Source organism: Alligator sinensis, unplaced genomic scaffold (genome assembly GCF_000455745.1).
Source record: "Alligator sinensis unplaced genomic scaffold, ASM45574v1 scaffold34_1, whole genome shotgun sequence".
Classification (NCBI taxonomy): Eukaryota; Metazoa; Chordata; order Crocodylia; family Alligatoridae; genus Alligator; species Alligator sinensis.
Genome location: NW_005842151.1, coordinates 1429698 through 1441134, shown reverse-complemented (window position 1 = coordinate 1441134; position 11437 = coordinate 1429698). Strand labels below are relative to the sequence as shown.

The following is an 11437-nucleotide window of genomic DNA, read 5'->3' as shown; positions in this document are numbered from 1 at the left end:
AGCTGTGGCTTCAGTCCTGACCACAGCCACAGCCGCTGCTGTCTACCCTCCTGCTGCCTTGCTGTCAAATCAAAGATGAGGGGCTTTCTCCCCATATTAAATGGGCAGGGGGAGAAAAGCTCATCTTGGACTTGAATAAATACAGTAAGTCTAAGAATAATGAGAAAATACACATCCATTAAAGAGTTGTTGCCTTGACATTTTTCCTGTTTTACTATTTGGTAGGAAAATTTTAGTTAAGATGATAAACTTCTGTGACCATATCACTCCTGTGCTCAGGACAGACCTTTGTCAATCTTCTAGTAAGGTACATAAGACAAAAGGGTTTTGTTTTGTTTTTAGTCCTCTTCAGGAAAAGCAGCAACCATTGGTAGCAATTAAAACAGTCATTCCAGATAAGGCTTCCCTTCAGAGAAGCTCTGGCAGGTGTCTGGGAGCAATCCCTAATCAGAGCTTGATACCAGCTAGACTTGTCTTCTATAGAGTGGGAGGTTTAGGAGATAGAGGAGGTTTCTTCTGTAGACTGGGAGGTTTGCTGTCCCAACCAGCACCCAGCTAAGCTGTTCTGTCCACTTTTAACCTTCCCTCAAGTCTTGACATCTGTTGAAAATGTAGCAGGCTGGGGCTGATGTAGTCCACAGATGCTCACCATTCCTCTCCTGGACAGCGATGGATTTCTTTATTCTACTGCTGTCCCCAATATGAGTGTGTTTAAAACAAAAGGAGTTCAATAAGTTCTATCCATTGCTAACAGCAAGGGAGAATACAGCCTAACTACTATATAGAAAATTCTTCAGGTTCTTTACTACTAGAAGAAATTAAAGGAAGGGCTCTCCTCACATCCCCTGCCTAGCTAGGACATTTGATTAGAGCGGCTGGTTCAGGCACTACTCCAAAATAAGAATGTAATACAGGACATAGTACATGGCAGGAGAAAGAAGACATCCATAGTTATCCCCTCAAGGGGTGGGTAAGAATAACGAGAAGACAGATTTGGGAAAATATCCCCCAGTTGGGTTTCCAACTTCCACCCATACTCTCCCCTGCAGGTAGGGCCACAGTGAAAGCAGGGAGGGTAGATGACTCAGGTTATGAAGATGGAAAGAGCTCAATGTTCATAAGAGTTGAAGAGAAGGATAGTCCTAAACATACAGGTGGAAGAAAGGAAGGGAAGGTTCTTGGCCTTGGCCTGTCCTGACAGGATAATCAAGGATAGAATGTACTTAGTGGGTTTGATCTCAAAGGGCTTGGATAAATATCCTGACCTTTTTATTCTCATCCATAATGAACCCTCCAGACTTTGTGAATTACTGTTTCTAGACAATAGCATGAATATATTTTTATAATTAAAATTAAACATATGTGTAAATATGTTTTAATCTCTATTTAAAATTAGCATTCATATAATCTTCAGAATTGTCTAGACTCCCTATTGTGGAAGGAGCTTGCATATTTTGAATCATATCTATACCCAGTTTATTACAGCAAATCTACCTTTTTGGTCTCAGAGAGAATGTGGATGAAATTAGGATACATATATATGAGTCATAAGAGTGAAAACAGAGTTCTTAGCTTTCATATTGTGACACTATTATTATAATATGTAGATGCTATGCATGATATGTTTGCTTCCCTTTTTTAAACTGCCATTGTTGTATTGGCTACTTTTATGTTCAGATAAAAGGAATAAATTATAAATGTGAGATGAAATACCATATTTACTCACACACCAAATACACCTTTCTCCCCAAAATTAGCCATCTAAAATTGGGGTGCATGTGAGGAAGCTGATAAGCAGATCTGGAATGAAGGGGATGCTGGAATGTCTGCCATGAACTGTGCTACCTTCCTGGCCACTCGTAGGAGGGGTGATGTCAACTCCTCATCTCACTCAATCTCTTCTTGAAGCTCTAAAGCTAAAGGTGTAACTCTGTCATAGCTGCTGCCAAATTGACATTTGCCACTTTGGCAACAGCTATGATAGGGTTAAACCTTTAGGTTTGGAGTTGCAAGGAGAGGGGGAGTGATGCTGAGGGGTCTACTCTATACTCATCATGCATGCTGTCAGGGGCATTCAGCCATGGTGAGCCCATGCTGTGTCCAGGAAGACTAGAAAAATTTTCATTATGCCTTCCCAAATCAAGGTGTATGTCTCATTTGGGCATGTGGTATGCAAAAAAATATGGTATTTGCAAGTTAATCACTGATTTTGAATCAGGAAGACTGTTAATAAGTTTTTACATTTTGATGCAGGAAATCTTTCTGGTGCAGATGATCAGTCTAAGGAACCTACTAAAACAGTGACAGAACTTTTACCGTACCACAATTATACTTGCACATCAGAAATAATCTTTGCTGGTAAAAGAATCGAGAAGCGTACAAAAGAAATACAAACAGATGTTGGAGGTGAGTACAACATTTACTATTCCTTTAAACATAATAAAAACACAAAATGCTTTCTTTCCTATTATAGGTCTTCCCAACTCAGCACTTATGCCAACTGCAGAGCCAGTCAAATTTTTAATGGGCCTTTTGGATTTTTGAAATAGAAAAATTCCCTTAAAATATTCAATTCTTTAAAAAATATTTTTGAAAAAGTGATGACCTGAAAAATAAAAAAAATACACTTTATGATCCTTAAATAAATTTATTTTGTAGTATTGTTTCACATTTTTTTTCTTCTCATTCTTTTTCTTCCCTGCCATTTTATTTTTCTATTATCATGGTTTTTGCTTCACTTTGCTTAACTTTACCTCACTCTGCCTCACTGTTTCTTTCTGTCTATATTTTTTCCTTTATACAATCATTAGGCTGTAGTTTCCATTTCCTGGAAACTTCTGGCATTCAAAACCAAAAAATATGTTTAGAATAAAAGTTTTCAACCCCTTCAAGAATGATCCAAGAGAAGCCAAAAAATGAGCATCAAGTATTTCCCCTTTAATGTCACACTGGAGAAGCATGATAACAAAAGGCCTTTAACTTAGAATTTTGATTCAGAGTTCCCATTGATAATGTGTGCCTGCATTGATAATAGGGCTGTGTGAAGCTTTGGTTGCTGATTTGATTCAGTGGAGATTCAGCCTGATTCGGTGGCTGAATCTCTGAATCCGAATCAAATCAGGAGACCCTTTAATCTTTCCAATTCAAATCGGAACCCTCCTGAATTGATTTGGACATAGATACAGCTTTAAATATCTTTTCTACATACCTCAAGGTATCAGGTGACTCATGAATGCTACAAAGGTGGGGCTGATGGAGTGTCCCACAGGAGAATGGGGGCTCCCCAGCACGCTTGGCAGCAGACCCGGAAGTGGACCAGAAGCTTTTTCCGGTCCACTTCTGGGTCCACTGAGGAGCACACAGAGGGCTCCCCTGTGCCCCCCCCAGCTCAGTGACTGGTGCCTCCTGGGTCTGGGAGGGGGCACCCGGGGTCCTCCTGTGGCCGATCACCCAGCCAGGGGGGGCGTGAGGGGCCCCTGTCACCATGCTCCCCAGCAGATCTGGAAGTGGACCGGAAGTACTTCTGGTCCACTTCTAGGTTCACCACCGAGCACATGGGGGTGCCCCCCATGATCCTGTGGGACGCTTCATCCACCCCAGCATCCCAGCGTTCATGAGCCATGCCTGGTACCTCAAGGTATGTAGAAAAAACATTTAAAGTTGTGTTTATGTCCGAATCACTGATTCTCTGAATCAGCATCAAATCTTCAGTTTTGGATTTGGCCAAATTGAATCAGAGACAGTGATCCAAATCAACTAATCAAATTGCTGTCCCTGATTCAGGCTGAATCTGAATCCAAATTGAATAGGGCCCACTTTGCACACCCCTAATTGATAGTGTCCACAAACAGTGATGTGTGCCCCACAAGCTCAAGCCAGGATCACTTCTCCTGCCCACGCTATTTTTTTATAATATGACCAAGGCATAATTGTTTGTGTTCATTATGTGCTTACTGGTGCTCATATGTGGTACTAGGGTATATGGGGATTTATCCCAGATTTCCTGGAGACAAACAGAGTAGAGACCATCTAGTAGTTTGTGTGTAGTACATTATGGTGTTTGTTTGTTTTTTAAAGGTTGCTAATCTTTATGCCATGTTTTGTGCCCTATTGATTTAGTGACTTGCATTGAGTAAATATACTTCTCTTTCATTCCTCCAGCATCACAGGATGCACAGCTCTCAGCTGCTTTAGCCTTTTCTACCCTGCAAAGTTCTAGTCATCTCCCTGCCCCCACATTGAGGGTACGTCTACATGTGATGATACATCACCATAGCAACACACTATGTCGATGTAGCATCCACAGCTGTCTACACATGACCAGCAACTACTTCGCCGTAGCAGCACACTCCCCCATTATAGCATACACTATGGTGAAGTAGCTTCTAAAAATAACTGTGTGTCATGCACATGACACAGTACAGGTGGTTACTGCACTGAGCTTTAGTACTTCCTTTTGGAAGTACTAAAGCACGGCACAGTAAAAACATCACTGTAGGGCAATGTGTAGATGTGCCCTGAGAGCAACTACTCTGAGTGGGTTAATTTTAGATCGACCAGGGAGATAAGGGAAGTATGCCTCCCCTAGCTACATGGTTTTTCTGATTGGTAGCTCAATATGGAGCCAGTAGGACTTATTCAATGGAGACTAGGCAGCCAGAGGAAGCCAGCTTCTCTCAGCTTCATTGTCTTGCTGTTTGGGGGTTCATGCTCAATATGGAGCCACTGCGGCCCAAATAAATGGAGACCAGGGGTACCTGTACACAAGTGCAGAGGCTGCTCTGATGCGCTGTAATTATAGCACATCAGAGCAGACTCAATTAATCAAGTCTGCTGGAGTGTGGTACTTAGAGTGCTCTAGCAGCCGCCCACATTTTGTGTATCAGCATCCCTGCATTTCAAAATGGCTGTGGTGGAGATTGAACTAAAGCTTGTTGACTGAACTTTAATTCAAATGCCCCTGCCGCCATTTGGGTTCAAGCGCCCCGCCACCATTTTGAAGCACAGGAATGCTGATACATGAGACACTGCAGTGCTTTAATTAGACTATCCACCCCCAACCTCTGGAGAATATGTAAAAGTGCCCCATGTGTCTGAGGGAATCAGGCTTTCCCTGGCCATATGATCTCACTGCTGGGCCGCTGAGCTGCTGTCAGTGTGCCTTAATTTCAGTGAGACCAGGGAACCCAGGGTAGAACGCTTTCCCAGCTCCTTTGTCTTGCCACAGTTAATGCTGCAGCTCTGTGCAGAGAGCAGAGCCAGTGGGGATTAACCCCCAACAACTACATTGGCAGTGCAGAGCCACAACCATAATGCAGCCATCTTAGGGAAGAACTTTCTGGGCTCCCTGGTATTGAAGAGCTGTGCAACTCCACACTTAATGTGGAGCTGTTGGGGCTTAATCCCCAGCAGCTCTGCTCTCAGCATGAAGCCACAACATTAATTTCAGTGAGACCAGGAAGCCTGGAGAAATATGCTTCCCCTAGCTGTGTGGTATTATTGCCAGGCAGCTGAGCTGTTTGGGCTCCCTGATCTAGTTGAAACTGATGTGGCAACTGTGTGCCAAAAGTAGAGCTGCCTGCATTAATTGTTAAACTTATAAACATGATTCACAAAATAATACTGGAGATTTCAAATAAGAATCCATAATTTTAAAAACATTCTACCCTGTTGGGGTCTTTCTGAGTTCTTCACAACAGAAGAATTGCTCTATTTTTTTCTATAGTGTAAAAAAATGAGTGAAAACTAAGAGCTGGCATTTACTGATGGGTGCCTCAAATCTATCAAGGGGTGTGTCTTGAGTCTATTGAGGGATACCTCAGGTAGCACCTTGTCAAGGGTATTTAAATGCACCTAGTTCATTGGAGGTAGGCGGATAGAGACAAACAGCTTGTGGGAAGGCATGGCCAGGTGCTGCCCAGATAGACAGCAAGGATATCCCAGACAGAGAGCAAGTATCAGCTGAGGTCAGGCTTAGCTCTTTTGTGGAATCTGTCATCCATGTATTCTGAAACATTTTGCAATGAAAGGTCCAGCTGATCTCTCACATTATAAGGCCTCTCTGTCAGTTCTTCAACACCACATGGCAAGCTAGCAGGAGAACTGGGACCAGAACTCAGCTCTCATGACTGATGGTACAGAGCATGAGCTAGACAATATTGTTTCTTGCTGGTTTGGGCCCTGTTACCACAGGAGCAATATTAAGGATGGAAAGATGGCATGGAGACTTCTTTCATTCCTTCCAGGCCACAGCTAAGGAGCGTGGATGGAGTTTGCCCTGTTTCTGCCTACACTGTTCCTACCGTGTGGATCAATTCAGGACTTTATTCTGTATGACACCTTTAACCAGCACTAAATCAATTAGAGAAAAATCATTTTCCTTGCTGAATCTCTATTCTCCCTCTGCTCTGCCTCTAAGCTTCATGCCATCCCCACTTCCACACTGGAGGGGGAGTAGAGTTCTGATTCTTGTCCATTACTCTGCTTGCCAGCCCTCTAGTGGTAAGTCACAGTTGTACAGGAGGATCTTCAGTCCCCCTGTAGTTGCACAAGCACCCATGTCATTAGTTTTGCCGGTCAGCAGCTAGGGGTACAGGGCCCCAGAACCCCTATACCTATCTCCTTGACAGCTGCCAGGCTTTGTGGCCTCATCAGGGGCTAGCAGGCCTGCAGTTTTGACTCCACTGTGGCTTAACACATATACGTGACATGAGTTTTGCTTTCATGATTAAGGGGTGCAGTTTCCCTGAACCCAGAACCCCTATACCTATACCCAGAACCCCTATACCTATCTCCTTGAAACTGTCAGGCATCATGCCCTCAGAAGGGGATATCAATTCTGTAAGTTTCATGCAAATCAGGGCAGAAATGACAAAGCTATAGGCTGGTTCAACCTTCCCCATTATAGCCTACGGGCGAAATGTCGAAACAGCGTTGAAACGGTGAAACGTTTCGACTTGCCTCATTTTGTTTCAAGGCTGTTTTGACCATATCTGTTCCATTTTGATTTTGCTATTTCAATGTTGAAACAAGTCGAAACAGTCTTGAAACAAAACTGGTGGCAAAATTTCGTACAGCCCTACAACTCAAAATAGTTGGAAAAAGTCTTCTAACATGCTTTCAGGTATAAACACCCTTCGAGAAGCTGAGGAAGCATCTGCAGTTGGTGTGTGCTCTTCCTTAAATTACTTGACTTTTTATAAGGATTTTTTATTAGTACATTCTATGCCCTTCTGTTTATCGATTAGATTTTTATGCTTCACTCCCAAAAGAGACTCAGGGTGATTTATAATAAGAACCAGATAAATTATAAAGACAGATACAAATATTAAGATACAATAATATGTAACAGAACAAACACCCCAGTGACCCAAAACTTAACCCAGCCTGCCAATATAAGAGAAGGTCTTACAATACTCCTGGAAAATGTCCAAGCTCAAGCTCTGATGGACCTTAAGGGAGTTATTCCAGAGCAAAGGAATCACTACAGAGAATGATCTTCCATGTGTTATCACTAAGGGTTCTACCGAAATCACAGCAGAATTGCACTGCATGATGACTATTTAATCTCGCAGTTTTTCCCATATGTCCCAATATAAGAGAAGGTCTTACAATACTCCTGGAAAATGTCCAAGCTCAAGCTCTGATGGACCTTAAGGGAGTTATTCCAGAGCAAAGGAATCACTACAGAGAATGATCTTCCATGTGTTATCACTAAGGGTTCTACCGAAATCACAGCAGAATTGCACTGCATGATGACTATTTAATCTCGCAGTTTGTCCCATATGTCCTCCCTGCCACTGACTGGTGGAGAGGCCCTGCCATGTGCTTGCTGCTCCTGATCAGCAGGGAGGTGAAAACCACGGTTTAAAATATGGTGCTGTTTTTGCCTCCCAGCTGGTCAGCAACAAGCAACAAGGATGCCAGCGCTCCTTGGCCAATCACCAACAGGAAGCAAAAACCACACCATATTTAAAACTATCATTTTTGCCTCCCCGCCTATCTGGATTGAGTGCCAAACAGCAGGGCCCCTTCATTGGGGACACATGGAGGAAAATACAAGATTAAAGGAGCTGCCACACATTCACTTCTGCTGCGAATTTGGTAGGTCCCTAGTTATCACCCAACAAACTTGGTGCACAGATGATACATGCAGGAGTTTGTTCTCAGTTGACCTTAGATATTGTTCTGAAACATAAAGGAAGAGGTGGTCTCTTGAGTCGGCAGGGTCAGCCTATTTAGGGCCTTCTTGGCCAAAACCAGAACCTTGAATTGTGATAGACACCTATGGAACCTATACAGACCACTGCTCCAATTACTTCTGTCTCTTTCACTCTTTTCATTGCTACAGTGATCATTCTAAAATAAAGGCTTCGGGCATGTGTAGATGAAACGGGAGCCCTAAATTGAAATGGTGGGTTTTTAAAAACACCGCTTCATTATAGGGCCCTTTAAACCCCCGTGTTGTACACACACTGATATGAATGACCCGTATCCCTGGTGGCTGGGGGGGCACAGCGGTGGTGGGGCTTGGTGGTGGCAGAAGTGTGGCAGCAGGAGCCTGGCAACAGTGAGCAAGGAGCTCCCACAGATGCCACTAGTACTTGGGTGGTCCCAAGGGCACGGCAGCTGCGGAGGGAAGCACCAGGCCCCCACGCAGCTCAGGCAGGCAGGGTGCGGGGGGTGGAGATCAGCCACTTTTCTTGGCTGGATCCTGCCTTCGTGGGCTGTTGCAGGGTTTCCTGCAGAGCCTTTGAGCTGCAGGGAGCCCAGTGCTTCACTCCGCGGCTGTAGAGGCAGCAAGCTAAAACTCCTCAGATGTGTTTTAGTTTGCTGCCTCCCCAAGTCATTTAAGGTGCATTCTGCTGCTGAATTTCCTACAGTGGCTGGAATGTGCAATATGCCACCAAGGCGTGCAAGCACTGACACCATTAAAGTGGTGCAAAAGCATTTAGCCTGCTTTAAAGTGTCATGCACACATGCCTGTCATTTCCTCTGCACACGGCCTTGGTTTCTAACCTCCAATTGCTTTTTGTGTTGAACTATGCAATTTCTTCACAGATTTCCGTGAATTGGAGTCCTGTATTTGTGTAAAATGGATCGGAGATCAATACTTTGTGCACATTTTGTCAATCCCTTATACTTCTATCCAATAAAATTGTAATTCCATTCAATGCTTTCAAACTTGAAACACTTTTTATTTTAAGTGTCCTTAGCTGTTGTTTCTTTATCATTTTTAAAAGTATTTTCTACATGAAAGTAGTTTTATTCTTAGTTCTCCAATTTTCTGTAACAGTTCCAGGGATACCTGAAAATGTGACTCAAGAAGTAACTTCTAAAAGTGTATCAATTACCTGGCGTGGACCCTCAAACACAACTGGGCCTATAGGTGGATATAATGTGACATGTAAAAAGGGGGAGTCTGGTAAGTACATTTTTCTTTGATATTTGCCACATAACTGAGATGAATTCTAAGTTTATTCTGTCACTGTATACTGTCTAATGAGGACTTTATTACTGATCAGAGACTCTAGAGATAACTGTTACACAAGTAATTGTTGAAATGCCCTATTGTTTCTCTAAGAAGTTTTTAAAAAACCTTCTTTTTTAATAATGCCACATACTTTTAATGTAAAGGTAGCCAAAGGCTATAGTGTAACCCCACACTTGAGCTCTTAGGACATTTTTACATGTGTTGTGGGTCGTGGCACCAGGAACTTTTAATTAGCAAGCTGCACTAATTAAATGCTCCCACATGTCATGAGTATCAGCGTCCCCATGTTGAAAAAAATTGAGGTGGAGTGCTTTGAAATAAAGCTTATCAAACATGTTTTATTTCAAAGCACCCCCACCACCATTTTTTTCAGCTTGGAGATGCATGGGGATGCTGATACGGGTGATGCGGAAGCATGCTGGAGCGTATCACTTTCTGTGCTCCAGCAGACTTGATTAAACAAGTCTGCTCCAAAGTGCTGGATTTTCAGCGAATCAGAGCAGGATCCATGCATGTGTATAGGAGCCCTCAGAGTCCATAGTGGACCAGTCAGTCTTTCAGCTTCTTTGATTAGCTTGAAGCCGGGTCTGCTTCCAAACTGCATGTGGACATGTATATTTGAGCTAGCTGGCAAGCCTCAGGCTGTTATTTCAGCTGAAGGAAAATTCATTGCCACATGACCACTTCTTTTCTGGCTCACTCATTGTACTCTCCTTGAAATTCCCCCTTGTCCATGTTGCTTACACCCCAAAATCATGTGGTCTCCTTCCATTTCATAAATTATATCTACAGTTTATTGGCCAACCAGACCTACCAGTAACCAGCAGCCTGACAAACTTGTGGCTCTTCCTAATACCAACCTTTGCCTTAGAATCATAGAAAATTAGGGTTGGAAGGGACCTAAGGAAGTCATCTAGTCTAACCCCCTGCTCAAAGTAGGACCATCCCCAACTAGAGCATCCCAGCCAAAACTTTGTCTATCCAGGTCTTAAGAAACCTCCAAGGATGGAGATTCCACAACCTCTCTAGGTAACCTGTTCCAGTGCTTTACTACCCTCCTAGTGAGAGAGTTTTTCCTAATATTGAACTTAAACTTGCTTTGCTGCAACTTGAGTTCATTGCTCCTTGCTCTCTTATTTGCCACTGAGAACAGTCTAGCTCCATTCTCATTGGAACTATACTTCAAGTAGTTGAAGGTTGCTATTAAATCCCCACTCAGTCTTCTCTTTTCCAGACTAAATAAGGCCAGTTCCCTCAGCTTCTCCTCAGAGGTCATGTTCTTTAGCCCTCTAACCATTTGTGTTGCCCTCTGCTGGAATCTCTCAAATTTATCTACATCCTTTCTGTAGTGGGGAGCCCAAAACTGGACACAGTACTCCAAATGTGGCCTTACCATTGCCAAATAGAGGGGAAGAAACACTTCTCTAGATCTGCTGGCAGCACTTCTACTAATGCAGCCTAGTATGCTGTTAGCCTTTTTCAGAACAAGGGCACTGTTGGCTCATTCAGCTTATTGAGTACTATAGTCCACGTGCTTTTCTGCAGAGCTGCTGCTTAGACAGTTAGTCCCTAGTCTATATTGGTGCATGGCATTGCTCCATCCCAAGCGCAGGACTTTTCAGTTGTCCTTATTGAACTTTGTAAGATTTCTTTTGATCCAATCCTTCAGTTTCTGTCTCTGAATCCTAGCCCTATCCTCCAGCATATCTACTACTCCCCACCCAGCTTGGTTCCATTGGCAAACTTCCTGAGGGTGCACTCCATCCTATCTTCCAAAACTTTGATGAACATCTTGAACAAAACTGGCCTCAGAGCCAACCCCAGGGCACTCCACTTGATGCTAGTTGCTACCTAGACATCAAGCCATTGATTGGTACCATTTGAGCCCAACAATCCAGCCAGTTTTCCATCTACCTTACAGTCCAAGCTGTACTTCTTTATCTT

The 11437-nt window shown here is 43.3% G+C and overlaps 1 protein-coding gene across 7 annotated transcripts in view; it reads left to right on the top strand.

Annotated features, from left to right (window-relative positions):
- PTPRC (protein tyrosine phosphatase, receptor type C) overlaps nucleotides 1-11437 on the top strand; it is a 142213-nt gene that overhangs the window by 65383 nt on the left and 65393 nt on the right. For all 7 annotated transcript variants that reach the window (XM_025206325.1, XM_014520770.2, XM_025206326.1 and 4 more), the window contains 2 exons: nucleotides 2254-2406; nucleotides 9296-9424. In XM_025206325.1, coding sequence (XP_025062110.1) covers nucleotides 2254-2406; nucleotides 9296-9424 — 282 coding nt within the window. The remainder of the gene's footprint in view (nucleotides 1-2253; nucleotides 2407-9295; nucleotides 9425-11437) is intronic.